Source organism: Vicia villosa, unplaced genomic scaffold (genome assembly GCF_029867415.1).
Source record: "Vicia villosa cultivar HV-30 ecotype Madison, WI unplaced genomic scaffold, Vvil1.0 ctg.001122F_1_1, whole genome shotgun sequence".
In the NCBI taxonomy this organism is placed as follows: domain Eukaryota; kingdom Viridiplantae; phylum Streptophyta; class Magnoliopsida; order Fabales; family Fabaceae; genus Vicia; species Vicia villosa.
Window position 1 is genome coordinate 82,091 of NW_026705489.1, and position 19,250 is coordinate 101,340.

At 33.4% G+C, this 19,250-nt stretch overlaps 1 protein-coding gene across 1 annotated transcript; it reads left to right on the forward strand.

The window, feature by feature from the left end:
• The first annotated feature begins 3,545 nt into the window (after nt 1–3,545).
• LOC131633401 (protein FAR1-RELATED SEQUENCE 5-like) lies at nt 3,546–6,154 on the forward strand. The gene is made up of 5 exons (XM_058904113.1): nt 3,546–5,291; nt 5,346–5,672; nt 5,752–5,883; nt 5,960–6,016; nt 6,098–6,154. Exons 1-5 carry the CDS (start codon nt 3,555–3,557, stop codon nt 6,152–6,154), a joined length of 2,310 nt encoding a protein of 769 aa, XP_058760096.1. The 5' UTR covers nt 3,546–3,554.
• The last annotated feature ends 13,096 nt before the right edge of the window (nt 6,155–19,250 follow it).

Here is a 19,250-nt window from a genome sequence, read left to right on the forward strand (position 1 = left end):
TGTTTGGGGTCCCTCGCGTACTATTTCTACACTTAAGTCTAGGTATTTTGTCACCTTTATTGATGATTTTTCACGTTGCACGTGGTTATTTTTAATTAAAAATATATATGAATTATTCTCTATTTTTGAACAATTTTATAAAGAAATAAAAACTCAATTTGGTGTGTCTATTTGTACCTTAAGAAGTGATAAGGCTCGTGAATACGTATCCCAACAATTTCAAACTTTATGTCTGAAATGGTATTCTTCACCAAACATCTTGTCCTCATACACCTCGACAAAACGGGTAGTCGAACGCAAAAATTGGTATCTCATAGAAACCACTCGGACCCTACTTCTCCATGGTAACGTTCCACTTCGGTTTTGGGGGGATGATGTGCTAACGACATGTTACCTTATAAATCGCATGCCCTCATCTGTCCTTAAAAATAGAATCCCTCATTAAATCCTTTTTCCCATTCTCCACTTTACTCAATTCCTCCCCGAGTCTTCGGGTCCACATGTTTTGTACACAATCTCTCTCCTGGTCTTGATAAACTATCCGCTCGATCACTAAAGTGTGTCTTTCTTGGTTATCATCAATCCCAAAAAGGTTATCGTTTTTACTCACATACTCTACAACGATACCTTATTTCGGCTGTTGTTCATTCGAGTCCAACCAAGTAACTCCGGAACCCCTTTAGGATAATACCCCCACACCTCTTCCGGAAGTCCCATTTTCCATTATCCCCCATCATTCTGGCCCTACGGTTGATCCACCCACTTCTCGCCCACTTCAAACATATCAGCGTCGTCAACCCACATATGTCATACCCTATTGTAGCGTTAAAAAATACTCGACGTGTTCACACACTCGAAATACAACAGAGTCTCCACCGATATTTATTTATTCCAAAAGGAAAGAGAAAATATCGAACAAAACCCACGAATAAAAATAAAAGGATAAGATGGTCATCGCAACCAAATTAGGGTTCGGGAGTCGGTTAAGGAAGGGGAATGTGTTAGCACCCCTCACCTCCATCGTACTCGATGGGACCCATTTAGCTAGTTTTGTGAATGAGTGTTAGCGTGATGTTTGCGTTCTTTAGCTTATTAATCGAGAAAGGATAAAAGAAAGGGTTTTAGGTTTTTTATTATTGTGAAGAAAAAAGAAATGATTTTTTTTATTATTATGCTCACCAAGACATTCGTATCTTGTGCCTACGTATTCCCTCGTGCAATGGGAAAGTCAGAGCAATCGTAGTTTGGACGAAGAACCACGAAAGTTTGTTGTTTGATTTTAGCGAGAGGTACTCAATCGCACTCAAATGGAGGCAATACTACGCGCACATGGATAAGAGATCACTACAAGAATGGATAATTAAATCAAGAGTAAGATGAGATTTTGGCCATCATCGCATTCGAGTGGAATGTTTAGCGAACATTTTGAGCGTAGGTATACACCTAGCGTGTTGTTCACACAAGATATTCAAAAGGGTGCGAACCCAATTGTCACTTGTTATCCACGTTGGTAAAAGAGGAATATTTGCTGACGTTTAGTAAACATATTGAGCATAGGTGTACACCTAGCCTGTTGTTTACCCAAGATATTCAAAAGGAAGCGAGTCCAATTGTCACTTGTTGTCAAAGTTGGTAAAAAAGATATTTGCAGACTTTTAGTAAAGGATTGAGCATAGGAGTTCTCCTAGCGCGTCTTTACCCAAGGTATTCAAAAGGAAGTGAGTCCAATTGTCACTTGTTGTCCTTGTTTAATTAATGTGTTTTAATTCAAAAGATCAAGATATTCAAGAGGTGTACTCCTCTTGTCACTTGATCGCTTGATTTGATTAAAAAAGGTTCTTAAAAAAATTTATTTAATATTTGAATCCAAAAGATCAAGGTATTCAAGAGGTGTTCACCAATTGTCACTCGATTTTTCGATTTGATCAAGAAAAGAGATTTTTGTAAAAAAGAAACTCGACGTTGGATCGAAAAATTATTCGGCATTGGACCAATGTTTATTAGTTTTTGGATTGAGAGATTAATCTAATATTTTTTGGTATTTTTAATAATAAATGAGAGAATAAAAGGCTAAATAAACATTTTTTTTAGATATTGAAATAAATTCTAATGAAAAAAAAACATTTTTGTATTTTATTGAAATATATTTGAAAATAAAAACAATTTAGATTTTTAACACCATTAAATGAAATAAAAACAAAAGTCTAACTAACAAATATTTTGGGTTTTTTTTTAATGTATGAAATAAATAAGACAAAAAGAGGGCTAACAAAAACAGCAAAACATGGGGGTGCTGGACATAATTGAGGCGCTGGGAATAGGATGTTATGGCAAGAAAATCAGTCTTGGGTTAAGCAGAAAATGATTAAAGGCCAAGTTCACTCTTCCTCTCTGTTCTTATTTTCTTCTAAACCCAGATTGAACCATGGAATTCATGACAACAAAAACCAACCACGGCGGAAATGGAAAGCGATGGACAGAGCAATCAAAATCAACGGTTCGCGCAACAATAACAATGATTTTAGCCGATTAACATAAGTTATGGAGGGTTGACGGTTTGGGTGAGCTTAATGATGATGTTGAAGATTAAATGGAAGGAAAGTTATGTAAGAAAAGTGAAGATCGGATGATACTAATATCTACATGTGCGTTTGCAAGTTTTTGAGGAAGATTGGAAAGTGATATTGCAGGTTTGTGATAAAGGTTCTAAAATTGTGAGTTTGGTTCAGATTTTGGAGGAAGATATTTGGTCTAAATTTGTGCAGGGTAACATTAATTTTCCTCCCCCTTCTTGTAGCTGCTAAGGACTCTTTTATAGAGGAATTGAGGTGGGTTTTGGGGGGAAATTCAAAAGGTTTTGAACATTTTTGCTAACTGTTCTTAGGCTTTTTAGATGCAGGTTTATCATGGGCATTTTAATGAAAAGTTTGGCTTGTTATGTGCAGAAATTTTGGACCAATGCAGCAAAAAATTGGAACGTTGCCACATGAACAAGACAATGTGGGAACAAAAAAAACTACATAGTTCAAACAAAAACAAAACTAACTTGGACGAGTGTGGATCATCTCCTTCAAAATTGTCTACTTTCCTCCCCTTCACCAAATCCCAACCACTTGATTAATCCAACAGCTCACAGTTTAAGAGTAAAAAATATATATAAAACCCAAAAGAACAACATATTGTATCTCAGACAGTTTAGGCGGGAGTTTAGACACTTCAGCACTACCAGTTTCTTCTTCATCTTTCTCCAAGGGTCTCCATCTAAAAAATTGTTCCAATCATATCTTCCATGTTTGCTAAAACCAACACTCATATCTTTTAATTTATCCTTGTAAGTTTTATGAATTACTTTCGTTTGACATGATTTTGTTATTAAATAACATTTCATCATATAATTTATCTCATATTTCTATTCTTAGTACAATATATCGATTATATAGAATGGGCATTCATTTATGTGTTCATGCTTAGTGACTTTTGAAATATTTGATATCAAAATGTGTTTTTCTGTTTTAACTTCTTTTTCCCTAAAAATGTAGAATTATTGATGCAAAATGCAAGAAGATTGGAAGCCAAAAGTAGACATGGTTTTTGATAGCATGAATGATGCTTGGAAATTTTGGATTGATTATGGTGGGAGAGTAGGGTTTGGAGTGAGAAAACAATACATACACAAGAGTAAAGACGGTTCGACTACTTCTTGCAGGTTTGTTTGTTGTAAAGAAGGTTTACGAAAACCAGACAAACGAGATTATAAAACAATCAAGCCAAGAGCTGAGACTAGAACTAACTGTCAAGCAAGGATAGGACTTAAAAACATGGGTGAAGTTTGGATAGTGCGTGATTTTGTCGAGGAACACAACCATATTTTCCACTTGAAAGAAACAACACATATGTTGTCATCTCAACGAAAAGTTTCTGAAATTCAATGTCAACAAATTGAATTAGCAGATGATGCTGGTCTTCAACAAAAGAATTCATTTGATTTGATGAGTAAGGAAGTGGGAGGTAGAACCAACTTGGGATTTACACGTCTTGATCAAAAGAATCACCTCCGAAATAGAAGGCAAAGAAGTTTGGTACACGGGGAAGCCGGATATCTACTACAATACTTTCAAAAGATGTCGGTTGAAAATCCATCTTTCTATCATGCCTATCAAATGGATATGGAAGATCAAATTACTAATGTCTTTTGGGCGGATGCAAGAATGCTCATTGATTATGGATATTTTGGTGACGTAATTTCTCTTGATGCAACATATTGTACAAATAGTTCACATAGACCATTGGCGGTGTTTTTGGGATTTAACCACCATCGAAAAGCTGTGATCTTTGGGGCTGCCTTATTGTATGATGAAACAGCAGAGTCATATAAGTGGCTTTTTGAAACATTTTTAGAGGCACACAAGCAAAAGAAGCCTCAAACTGTTTTTACCGATCAAGATCATGCAATGGCAAAAGCACTTGTTGAAGTTATCCCCGAAACATATCACGGCCTATGTACGTGGCACTTGATGCAAAATGGTATCAAACATTTAGGCAATTTAATGAAAGGTGGATCTCATTTTCTTAGTGACTTAAAAAAGTGCATGTATGAATATGACGATGAAGAACAATTCGAAGAAAGTTGGAGAAATCTCCTTATAAACTACAAGTTTGAGGAAAACACTTGGTTGAGAAGAGTTTACAATGTAAAAGAAAAATGGGCATCTTGTTATATGAAGAAGGCTTTTACATTAGGAATGCGAAGTACCCAACTTAGTGAAAGTGTGAATGCAAATATTAAAAGTATTATGAATGTGAATTTGGATATTATAAAGTTTTTCAAGTGTTTTGAGGATGTTATAGAAGAAAAAAGATATAATGAATCAAAGTGTGAATACGAGGCACGCCAAAAGATACCAAGACTCCGAAACTCATATTCTGATATATTACAACAAATGTCTGAGATTTATACTCCCACTATTTTTGAACTATTCCAAAATGAGTATGAGTTGTTTGAAGCATGTTCTATCAAGAGTTTTAACATACAAACATCAACGATTGATTATGTTATTTCCATGGCAAGGGATTTGGGAGAGTGGCAAGTGTTCTTTAATTTTGATAAGAACTCAATTAATTGCTCTTGTCGTAAGTTTGAGAGTTTTGGCATACTATGTTGCCATTGTTTAAAAGTATTTATTCATATAGGTGTGAAATCGGTGCCTAGAGCTTATATCTTGAAGAGGTGGACAAAATCAGCAAGAAGCGGTGTTTCACATATTGTTGAAGATGCTGATTTTAGTCATGATGTGGAAGATGCTGATTTTAATCATGATATGGAAGATGCTGATTTTTCTCCAAAGCAATGTTACAAGGTTATTTGTCCTCGCCTTATTAGGATTGCCACTGAAGCATGTAGAAGTCCTGAAACATTCACTTTTCTTGCCAAAGTTGTTGATGAGTTAGATAAGTGCATACTAAAGTTTCAAAATAGTCATGTAAGTGGTGCACAAGTGAACATTTTTCTTAGCAAAGTTAAAGAGATTGAAAGTAGTATTGATAACTCAACACATGTCAGTGGCTTTAAAAAAAAACAAGGTGGAAAGGGTTCAAAACGTAAGAAAGGTTGGGTTGAAACCAAACTTACTGATAGAAAGAAAAGTGATGGTGCAAGTACTTCTCAAATCAAGGTATTTTTTTAATTACTTATTTGTTCTATTATAGTTAACTATAAAAATTCACATTTTTTAAAATTTATGTTTCATGTAGATCAATACTGGGACTGTACAGATTATGAAAAGTAAGAAAAGTGAAAAATTAAGCAATTCACAAAGACAAGTGCAGTATGAGGTGGTCGATATGAGTGCACCTATTTGGCTCAATGATGCGTACAATAACATGGTAAGCTAATAGAAACTGGAGTTCATGAATAAACTAAAAAATATTTACTAAATAAATGACTTTGATGTTTATGCAGAAAAATAATGAGACTTTGAGTTCATTTGGTGACATTAGTTTTACTAGCTTATTGATGGTATGTGTTAATAATTAAATAATATTTCTTTCAACACAACCAAGTCTTTTTTTTTAACTATCTTTGTCTTTAAAATGACAGGAAAACAATCATGAAGATACAAGTGGAAAAGAAGGAGTAGTGGAAGAGAAGGAGTAGTGAAGAGAACTTGTGTTATGGACATGTTATGTAGATATAAAATTCTGCATTTTTTTGGGTGTTAATGGAGGATAGTATATATTTTTGGGGTGTATATGTTGTCAAATAGTGGATCAATATTTGAACATGTTTTTTGAACTGTTATTTTGCTATAGTTTAAGTAACATAAGGGTTGTAATTAGTTTATGAAGTATTGTAAATATTCTGCAATATATCAGTACTTTGGACATGTTTATGAACATGTTTTTTTACCTGTTACCAAGAGTATGCTATTAGTAATAGTATTAGCTTCATAAGAAATGATTCTGCAATATATCAAAACAATTTTATTTCTTGAAATTATAACTTATATAATACATCAGTAAGACCCCTTTTACAACCATTGCCCCAACTAAGAAATGCATCTAAGGCTCTTTGTCTAAAATATTGCCACTAGAAAATACATACACAACTATTTATCTAAAATATTGCAAAGTTTCAAACAATTATCCTTCAATACTTCTATCTAATCCAAAGCCACCAAGAATTACTTCCAAAGCCACCAAGAATTCACAATATTTTCACAAAGGAAATTTGTAGCTTCACCAAAAACAATCCAACAGCTCACAGACTTCACATTTTAATATTCTCTTCTTCAATTTCTTCTATTCTCTGTTTTTCTGCAACAAATACACCAAAAAGAGTAATAATGATAACCTGAGTAAATTGCAGGACATTGATTTCCATATGTAATGGGAGTAAATCATAGCAGGCTGTCTATTTGGTGCATGCTGTTTCGGTAAACCATACTCACCTTTTGCTTTCATCATCACCACCGTAACTGTAATGAAAACAAGAGAATATGGTATCGTTTAGTGAAGTGTGGAATCGCTATCCAACAAAAACAAATACAGAGTACCCATTCCACAATCTCTATCCAACAAAAATAGATACAGGAGAAGCTATAAAGAGAAAAAAAAAAAAAGAGAGAATTAGAGATTTGAATGTGTTGTATTTGTCGATGTGTCGTATTTGTCGTTGCCGGAGTTACGATTTCAAGGAATTTGCCGTTGCCGGAGTTGAAGAATCATCTTCGTGATAGTTGATGGTCGAGAGAACTCAGAGCCATCAAATCCATTTATTTGCCCTCTTTTTATTTAGGGATTTTGGAATTCAACTTGTTTTTTATTTTTTAAATTTTCTATCATTAGATTGATCTAAGGGCTAAAATTGAGAGAAGGAGAGTAATGGAGAAGATTTTGAAGGAGACGATCCGTATCCAACTTGGACTACATAAAAGGATTAATGGGCCTAAAACCAAAATAAATTAAACACTTCCTTTTTTTTACATAATAATAAAAATGCTAAACTAAACTAAAATATCAATTCTAATCAAAATAAAATAAAACTATATATTTAAAATTAAATATTTTTTTTTTTGAATCAAATATGAAATGATGAATTAAAATGCGACACGCCTAAATGAATAAAATATATGGGGCAAAAATTGGGGTATGATAATCAAGCTACATTGCACATTGCTTCAAATCTAGTCTTCCCTAAGAGGACCAAACATATTGAGATAGACTGTCACTTTGTCAAAGAGAAGATTGAATCAGGCCACATTATCACAAGCTTTGTCAACTCAAATGATCAATTAGCAGATGTGTTTACAAAATCCTTGTGAAGTCCCATAACTAATTATATATGTGGCAAGCTTGGTGCATTTGACTTATATGCTCAAGCTTAAGGGAGAGTGTTGATATTTATAAATATAGTGTTAAGAATATTTGTATATAGAATAGCCCACATCGACTATATCATGTAATTAGATGTAATCTCTCTCTATATATAATAAAGTCTTTGTAGTACTTTGCAAAATACACAGTTTATTCAAATTTCTCTTAGTCTCTCATATTTCAACAAGATCATTACCCGTTAGGAGGATGTCATCAACATAGATCAATAAGGCATCATCCACATTCCTCTCATCTCGAGGTTGCTTTGGTAATATTACCAGGAGGCCTTTTGGTTCTCTTGGATCACTCCAACCTGCCTGTAGGGTAGCAGGTACATCATATCAAGTGTAAAGTGGATAAGACAATCTCAACAGATTGAGAGTTAGTCGTCCCATAACAATGTTATACAATGATGAGACTTCGACTATGAGGTATCTAACATTGATTGTCTTTGTGTTCTCATCTACCCCAAGCATCATTTCAAGGGCAATAGGGTCTCTCACCTGTACGTGCTCGCTAGAGATCCCGATAAGGGAGCCTTGGAAAGTTTGGATGTCATCTGTATGAAGTTGGAGCCTCTCAAAGGCGTCATAGAACACGACATTCTCATAGACTCCAAAGTTAAACATCACCCACTTTATATCTTAACATCATATTGCATTGTAATGATCGTATGGTTATTGTTGTGGAGAGGATGTCGACGACATCTTTACTTTAAAAGAAGAGTTGTGGATTTGGCTCCTTTTTTGAATCCGCCTAAGAGCAGAGGGTATGATGCTTTCTGTTAGAACCTATCGGGCATACTATCGATGAGAAGAGTTGGATTCCTCGTCTCTAACGAACTCCCCTGCTATGGTGTTGACGGTCGCGTCTACATTGGTGAACATTTTGTCGCCTCGTTCCACCATCATGTTGAAGAAGGCAACAAACGTTATTCGTGAATGATAATGGGAGTGGCCCAAATAAGTTTCTCATGGCCCACGGTGAGCGCCAATTGTACTTGCTAATGAAGTGCAATCATGACAACTCCTTATTATGTAGGGTTGTCTTGACGTTTTAGGGTATTTGACCGTGTTTAGGGCTAACTCACATAAAGTTGTGAGAATATACATATATAACTTTTCTAGGAGAAATATTTGATCCACCTTGATCAAGGGTAAGCAGTTTTCCTTCATTGGTGAGAATATACATATATAACTTTTTTAGGAGAAATATCATGAAAGTATTAGTTTTATGATAGATTAATATTTACAATGGAGTTTTATCTTTCAAAATATAAGATTTTTATGTTTTTTTACATTTCTAAATCCCTTCTTCAAATTTGTTAATCCTCACATTCACTTATGTACCATATGTATTTATGATTTTACAATATGCTTGATTATATGAACCCATTTTCTTTCAATGAAACGTTTCTCTTAGAAGAACATTTTTTAACAACTTTTTTTTAGAAATAATATTATGCAATCTTCATTCAGTTTTTCATAACCTTAATCTTCAGTAAGGATTTATTTTACTTCTTATCTTAACTTATGAGTTTTATTTTAGCATATAAAAATTTATTAATATTTAATAAATGATCAAAATTCTCTTTATTTTCTTCCTTTTTCATATTTTCTTGCTAACAATAATTTAAATGATTCTAAAGGATCTCAACATTTAACAAATAATTCTTATAAGAAAAATGCTAACATGTGCCCTCAGCGCAATGGTTAAGAATTTAAAATAGTAAATTTATTTCGGTAATCTACGTATTTAATGCCTTGAAAATTGAAATATTAAATTTTTTAAAATTTTTTTCTTATTGAAATACTTGAAAATAAGAATCACATTCATTTTTATTCGATCAATATTTCATTTCATTTACTCTTCCATCATGTTGTATTTATTATACAAAATAGTATTAGTTTTCTAAGTAGTGCATATAAATTATACCGATATTATTTTACAAATATTTAAATTATTTTTTTAAAGATATTTTCTATCACTAGCATAAAATAAATCATCTAAGAGAAGGTTAAATGTCTCTTCATTAAAGTTTACTAATTATTATATAAATTAAACGAAAATATTATATTTTTCATCATGTTTTGTTGGTTGCCAGTTTGTCGGGTGGTCTATTTGGGTTGGGTTCGTGACCAAACACCTAATACCACCATGTTTTGTTGGTTGTCGGTTTGTCGGGTGGTCTATTTTAATTTTTGATCCCCATGTTTCAAACTTTAAGGAAAAAATTAACCTATTTTTTATTAACTTATTTTATATTTTATAAAAAAAATTACTCAAACAACAACAATAGAATCTTCAATAATACTCGGACATCTTATGAAACAAACTTGTCTGAAAGTAATATATTTCAGCACACGAAAAGAAAATAAACGCGTAAAGCCCCAAACCCGAAATCTCAAACTCTAAATCCTAAACATTAAATTTTAAACCTTAATAACCGACCGCGTATAAACAGTTTCTATGGAATGGATGGATTAGAAGGGTTTCCTTAAAAGTTTGATATATAATTCACATGTAACATATTCAATTGTTACTAAAGATATATGAGATCGTTTAATAATCAGAATCATAAAATCAGCTAATGAAGTGCAATCATGACAACTCCTTATTATGTAGGGTTCTCTTGACATTTTAGGGTATTTGACCGTGTTTAGGGCTAACTCACATAGAGTTGTGAGAATTTACATATATAACTTTTCTAGGAGAAATATTTGATCCACCTTGATCAAGGGTGAGCGGTTTTCCTTCATTGGTTGGTCTCTTTGGTTAGTTACGGTAGGGATACATCACCACCCAAATTTAATAAACAAACGGATGAACAAACCATTCTGGGTGGCCCAAGCCCAATTTGGGAGACCTACATAATAACTTAGGCGGTTTGTAGTACTACTAGGGTCATTACATATGGTCTTTTTAATATCATATTGCATTTCATTTAAGGAAATTTCTTTGTAGACCCCCTATGGGGAGAACCTCCAGCGAAAACCCCATAATACCCCTACTTCGAAGATGCATCTTCGAAGTTTTTTTTCCAAATTTTCCCAGAATTTGGAGATGTATCTCCGAAAACATCAATTGGGGTTGTTTCCGGAGATGCATCTCCGAAAACACAAATTTCACATTTTTTTTGGTGTTTCGGAAATGCATCTCCAAAATATGCAGAAACCTATTTTTTATTCTAAACAATATTTAGTCCCGTATTCTATATTAAACGAAAATGCTTAATGTAAACAGTGCTTGATATAAACTAAATATAACACGCAAATTGGAATAAAATACTAATATTATATATAAAAAAACAATGTACGGAAATGTCAAAATAATACAACCCGAATACAAAAAAGTCAAGACTAAAAAATAAATAGGCAACAGCTACTGAGTATGCCTAACATTAACTCCTTGGGACCTCATCTGTCTGGTATATGCCACCGCACCGCCCGCGTCACCGACCATCCTCTCCACGATGGCAACTGCCTCTGGACTGCATGCGCGATGATACCTCAGTCCAATTCATCCCTCCCAAGCATCTCTATCCGCTGGCATATCGGTAGGAGATCAGTGGCATGGTCATCCTCACCCTGCTGGTTCTCCAAGATCTCCTCATATGCTGGCCTAGGAGCTCTGGGAGCGTCGGGAGTCATCAGAGGATGTGACACCCAATAGCACCATGTCACGTACCCCTCTACACAGTGCCATTCCTGGGTGGCCTCCATACGCCAATACTCCTTCGGGACCAAATGATGTGCCCAGTCCTCAAATATAGCAGTGAGGTCCACTCGGGTAACTGTGTCTGGAGCAGCCTCAAACAGTGACCTCGGTATCATCAGCACACGTGCAAACTGCCTCATGCACCACTCCGGCAGATACCTCACCATTGTGTTGGCCTCGCATGCCAACCATCTAGAGTATAACGCGATGCGGCCGAATGGGACAACAGCAGTGTAGTCGGTGAATGGCGTCCAACGGATATCGTTGTGAGCAGTGCGGTCCAGGTACCCGCGATATGGTCCCACTGCGTTATTCCCCCTTTGGAGAACGTATCGGGCGGCCCTGGGCATTACGTCATCACACGCAGGATCAATGGCGAAGCCGTGGATGTGGGGGAAGTAGGAGACGATCCAACCCTGAAACACAAATACGATAATATGTTAAAAATAAATATGAACCATAAATAAATGTGAAATAATTAAAAAGAAATGTACCGTCAGGAGTGTGCAAGATCCAATCAACTGCCTGGTCCTCTAGTTGGAGGCTGCATTCAGCTTCTGGTATAGGTATACCAGGATAGCTGACCCCTAGTTCCATAGGTTAATGGTACTTAAGTCGATAAAGTAGCGGAGATATATCATGTCAACGTAGGTTGCACTCTTGTCCACAAAGAGTGCAGTGCCTACCAAAAACATGAACCAGCACCTCAAAGCGCACGCAGGATGATACTCTGTAAAAAGCTCGTCACCATCCTTCTCGAACTCTGCTGCCGCCACCAAGTGGTTCTCATACAGCTCTCTCAAACTGGAGAATCGGATATGGGCCCCATTCTTCGTCTGACACTCCAAATCAGCCATGTTTGGGTCCATACTCAGATAGTCGGCCATCCACTCAATAGCCTCGACCCTCTGTTTCTGGGAATGGTGCAGCAGCCTCCCTCTGATCGGCAGGTGGAGCAGACAATGAACATCGTGCAAGGTGATCGTCATCTCCCCAACAGAAAAGTGGATAGAAGACGTTTCCTTGTGCCATCGCTCCACGAAAGCCCCCTGCATGTCGTGGTTGATAGTGATATACCCGGTCATGCACAACCCGCCGAACCCAGAACCAGATACCACATTATTAAACCACTGGTCATCTGGTTTAAACAGATCAAAAATCTTCCGCGCGTGGTTCACGGATTTTATCGTCGGCCTATCCTGTTACCACAAAAACAAAAAACAAAAAGATTGTTAGTTAAAAAACGGTTAAATTATAAAGTGTAATTAAAAAAACTTAAATAAAAAATGGTTAAATTATAAAGTGTAATTAAAAAAGATATTTGTCCCTCCCAGACACGCCGAGCAACGTGGTCATGGTATTTAATAAGCAAGGATGTGTCCCTAGGCCCTCCCGGGTAGCCCTGCTCCTCCTCCTCCCCGTGCAGAGGGTCTACATCAGGTATCACCTCCTCCTCATCCTCCCGTACCTCCTGATGGGAAGAAGACACCCGAGTCAGCCGACTCCTCGATCCAGATGAGAAACCAGACTCATCCATTTGGACGGGTACTCGTACTCTACCTCGTCCCTGTGTCGATGCCAACTTTGACGCCTGCTCGCGTCTAGCCGATGTTGTCTGGGTCTCTCTGCCATGTCTAAGTCATGCGGGGTTGCTTGCCATTTTCTTGAAAAAATTAAAATCCATAAGAATGCGAAACAATCAAGGAAATAAAATTAAAACATTTTTGGCCTAATTTCGGAAGTGCGTTTCTGAAACTGGTCAAGGAGGTGTTTTTGGAAATGCACTTCCGAAACCCCCCTGCGAACTCCATTTTTGTAGAACTTCCAATCCTTGCCCTAAGTGCATCAAAATCAAATTTTTCCTATCTAAGTATATCCAGTGACATATAATAACTTAAATGTACTACATTATACTAATTTCTAACAACCCTAATATCAATTTCAATCCTAAATTTCAAGTTTTGAAAACTTACTGATTTGAGGTGTTGTTTGAGGTGTTTTAGAAGTGGTGTTTGAATGTTGCAGAGCAATTTGATGTTCTTTGAAGTAGTCTTTGTAGGGTGCTTCTACAAATGCTTGAGTAATTTGGAAGGTTTGAGAAATTTAGGGTAAAATGGAAATGGGGGGAGGTTGTTTTGTTTAAATAGTAAAACACGCATTTTTTCAAAAATACATCTCCGAAATGTTGTTTTCCGAAATCATTTCCGAAATGCATTTTCAAAATCATTCTTTTTTTAACTTCGAAAATGCATTTCCGAAACATAGAAACATTTTGAGAATTTCACTACGGATGATCAAGAAAAATTGGGGTCTATAAAAAAATTTCCTTCATTTAGTTGCACGTTCTTTAGGCCTGATAAATTTATCTCGATATAATATTAAAAAGAACGTACAATTAAATAAAATGTTATTTTATTTTACAAAATAATATTATTGTTTTAAGTAGCAATATCATTTATTTCAGCTACACACTTTTTTCCTTATATTTTCATTACTTTAATTTGCACATTCATTTTTGTTCATTTTCTTGCAAAATAGTAAATATCAAAGATCACATGAATAGTTTGAATAATTTTTTTATGAGGGGTTATCAAACATATACTCTCTATGGTGCATGTAGATTAATGTGACCATGTTTACTATAGTGATCATGCAAATGAGGTATTAAATGATTTTTTTTTTTGTGTTTGTAGTGTTATGAAATCCCAACACCAAATGTTAATGTTGTGTATGGTTGAATCATTACATAAACATGTCATTAAATAAACATGTCGTATGATTTTTAATTTATTTTTATTGATATAGCATTATTAAATTGATGAGAATAGTGTGTTATTATAAAGATGTGTTTATCATGAAAGTATTAGTTTTATGATAGATTAATATTTACAGTGGAGTTTTATCTTTCAAAATATAAGATTTTTATGTTTTTTTACATTTCTAAATCCCTTCTTCAAATTTGTTAATCCTCACATTCACTTATGTACTATATGTATTTATGATTTTACAATATGCTTGATTATATGAACCCATTTTCTTTCAATGAAACATTTCTCTTAGAAGAACATTTTTTAACAACTTTTTTTTAGAAATAATATTATGCAATCTTCATTCAGTTTTTCATAACCTTAATATTCAGTAAGGATTTATTTTACTTCTTATCTTAACTTATGAGTTTTATTTTAGCATATAAAAATTTATTAATATTTAATAAATGATCAAAATTCTCTTTATTTTCTTCCTTTTTCATATTTTCTTGTTAACAATATTTTAAATGATTGTAAAGGATCTCAACATTTAACAAATAATTCTTATAAGAAAAATGCTAACATGTGCCCTCAGCGCAATGGTTAAGAATTTAAAATAGTAAATTTATTTCGATAATCTACGTATTTAATGCCTTGAAAATTGAAATATTAAATTTTTTATAAATTTTTTTTCTTATTGAAATACTTGAAAAGAAGAATCACATTCATTTTTATTTGATCAATATTTCATTTCATTCACTCTTCCATCATGCTGTATTTATTACACAAAATAGTATTAGTTTTCTAAGTAGTGCATATAAATTATACCGATATTATTTTACAAATATTTAAATTATTTTTTTAAAGATATTTTCTATCACTATAAAAGCATAAAATAAATCATCTAAGAGAAGGTTAAATGTCTCTTCATTAAAGTTTACTAATTATTATATAAATTAAACGAAAATATTATATTTTTCATCATGTTTTGTTGGTTGCCGGTTTGTCGGGTGGTCTATTTGGGTTGGGTTCGGGACCAAACACTTAATACCACCCTGTTTTGTTGGTTGCCGGTTTGTCGGATGGTCTATTTTAATTTTTGATCCCCATGTTTCAAACTTTAAGGAAAAAATTAACCTATTTTTTATTAACTTATTTTATATTTTATAAAAAAATTACTCAAACAACAACAATGGAATCTTCAATAATACTCGGACATCTTATGAAACAAACTTGTTTGAAAGTAATATATTTCAACACACGAAAAGAAAATAAAAGCGTAAAGCCCCAAACCCCAAATCTCAAACTCTAAATTCTAAACATTAAATTTTAAACCTTAGTAACCGACCGCGTATAAATGATTTCGATGGAATGGAAGGATTAGAAGGGTTTCCTTAAAAGTTGTCCATCCCTATGATATATAAATCACATGTAATACATATTCAATTGCTACTAAAGTTATAAGAGATTCATTAATAATCAGAATCATAAAATCAGTGGTCTTTTGTCTTAAAACTATATAGTATAGAAAAAAACTGTCATTTATCTATTAAATATTATCATAATAAATAAAACATAATAATCACTCAAGACATCGCATATACCAACAATTTAAATCACTGTAACTAATCTATGCCAACAATTTTAAATCACTTTAACTAATCACTATTTAAAAAACATAAATGCCAACACTCTAAATATCATTTCCTTAACACTTTTAAATATATTATTGCAGAATCATAATAATTAAAGTAAATATCACATGTACACAGTGTGAATTTTTAATCCAAATAACCAACCGTTTCCATTAAATTCTCAAAGTAACTATGATTTCCACCTATTTTTCGAATTAACCCATTTTCAAACAAAAAAAATAGAACTAAAAGATGTTACCAATTAAATTTGCGACTACGTGCATTTCATAAGAGTTGTCGTCAATTGAATTGGCGACAATGTACAAACGAAGTGCACTAATATATTTAAAACTGTTACTACAGGTCGCTACAGAATTGAAGCTTAGTGCAGGATGTTTATGTCTAACAAAACTATTAGACCAAGATTCGTGAAGATCTTGAAAGATTTCAGTTTAAGTATTCTGCTTCAATAGAAGGAAAAGTCAATTTAGATATGCGTTAGCTAAAGTAGTTAGGTTTGTGGTATTAAGATTGTTGATTATCTGTTGTATAAAAAATACTTGTATATTAATTTTACAAACAATGAAATACCTACTATTTTCAACTGTGAAACCATTGAAGAGTGATTTAAGCTCTGGAGATGATGAATGAGCAAAACAACTATAAATCTTGTCTACATTTTTCTTCTCCCTACCTCTTTTACATTTTTGCTTAGTTTTATATGTTTTCAGTTTGTTTTATATATATATATATATATATATATATATATATATATATATATATATATATATATATATATATATATATATATAACCTTTCTTATAGTGATTTATTGCATAAGTTTAGATCTGTGATGGATCTAGTTCATTGATTATTCCATTGTTGATTATGATTGTATGGACTCTTATCTTTAGATTGAACAACTATTTGATCATAATCAATTTTGAACTAAGTGCAAAATTTGAGTTATGATCATTGTTGTATTACTTGTCAAAGCAACTTCATCTATCTCAGCTGCAGGGCCGGCCCTGGGCCTGGGCAAGCAGGCCCACAGCCCAGGGCCTCAAAAAGATAGGGGCCTCAATTGGGAGGTGTATTCAAGAATTTATAATACTAAAATTATAAATTATATATTTGTTATCGAAATTATAAGACAATTCTTTGCTTCTAGCCCAGCGGCTGTCTCATATCCTTGCGAGATTAGTGATAGTGGTTCGATTCTTTGTGGCCATTAAATTTTTAATTATTAGTTTTCTTATTAGTTTTCTTACAATCTCTCTTAAAATGACAAACTTTCCTACAATGTGCTACATTATTCCATGCAATGAATTCTTATATAATTTTTTGTGACAATTATCAAGTATTAAAATTTAATTATTTATAATGAGATTTTAAATTAAATTTTATTTTTGAAAATTATTTATTGTAACTCTTGTAATTTTATTTTAATTTATTTCAGTATAAATTTTAGAAACTATATATGTTATAATTAAATATTTAAAAGTTTGTCATACAATTAGCTCATTTATTATCATATTTTTTATGACGAAATCAAATTTATTATCAATTGTATTTTGATTTATTATTTATCGGATCTTAGAAATAAACTTTTTATTAATTAAGTTTAGAAATAGGAGAAATTAAGGCACTTACAAGATTCTCATTCTTAATTTAATTAATTATATTTTGATTTTGAATTCTTTAATGATTGGGGGATGCTAAATACAACCTTATTCGATTTTGAATTCTTTAATTAATTATTTTTGCATTGAAATTATTTTTATGGTTAAAAACAACTAAGACTTTATATTTTTTATAATGTTTCCGAGATTCTTTTCATTTTGGAGGCGAGTAAAACATCATTTTTTTATAAGGATCCTTTTCTTTTTTTTTTGCCCTGGGCCTCTAAAAAGTCGGGACCGGCCCTGCTCAGCTGTGTTTAGTTTTTATTGCCTCGTGTAATTTTGATAGACATTGTACATGTTGATTGTTAAATAATTCGCTATATTTTGCTTCTGCATACCATTTGTGTATCATTTTGTTAAAGAATTATTTTTGAAAATGGTTTTAGGAAAATGGTATATTCAGCTCCTCTTCTAGATCATTCAATTCTCATATTCTCCACTAATAATTGGTTAGGCCAAGAAATATAAAAGACCTTGTCTCATTTTTAAAATAGATTTTGAGAAAGTGTATGATTCTTTTAGTTGAAGCTTCTTAGATTATATGCTCAACAGATTCCAGTTTAATAAGAAGTGAAGGTAAATGGATGTCCTACTCAGGAGAACAGCATCCAAAGGAGTTTGAAACAAAATGGCCCTCTTGCTCCTTTCCTTTTTCTTCTAGGTTGCTAAAGTTAAGGAGATCGACAATGAAATTATTGGTAAACTATTTTGTAAAGGGGAAAAGGATTCAAAGCAGAGACTTAATTTTTTTTCTCATATATAATTAATTTGTTGACTTAGTTTTGTTATTTTTATAGCTATAGCACAATCCAATAAATCGCTCTATATACATTCATTGTTACAATTACATTCTTCACGCTATGATAACAAGCACATTCTCCTCAATCTTATCAAATTAACGACAATTCATGTGAATATGATTTAAAATTGCTCACAATTTTTTATTTTTATGAAACATGATTATACTATGATTGAATAAGTTATAAAACTCCAATCATGACTATAATGGTGTTTAGTCAAAGTAGACCTTTCGGATAACGTGTCATTTTTAAATTTAAGTTGGGTCATACAAAAGTCAAGATTTTAATTTTCAATACATTTTCAATGCATTGAATACACGTATTTTTATAAATACTTACCACTTTAATCACTTAAAGAGTGTCCCAAGTACACTGGTTAGCATTTTCCATTTAAGTTTACCACTTTAATCACATAAGCTTATGAGTTTTTCTGCTGCAGTGTGTAAACCCATGTCCCTACATCTGCGGACACGTGGAGCAAAGTGGCGTTCGAGGGGAGTGTCCCGTTTCCCACTCAGAAGAAGGAGTAATGAGGAAGTGATGGTTGCGCATCTTGAGGGAAAAACAGAGACGTTATCATGATGACATGACATCAGCGACGTGGAGTGAATAGTTGTGCCATTAAGGAGAAGAGGAAACAAATAAGTGGGGACGGTGGTCGACATTTCAAAGATGTCATCATCTCATCAAGATCGGCATTCGAAAATGGCATCTCTAGGGGGCATTTTGTTACTGCAGAAAAATTGTTAAGACATGTTGATGGTGTAATTAATAGAAGAGTCCTACAAATTAAAG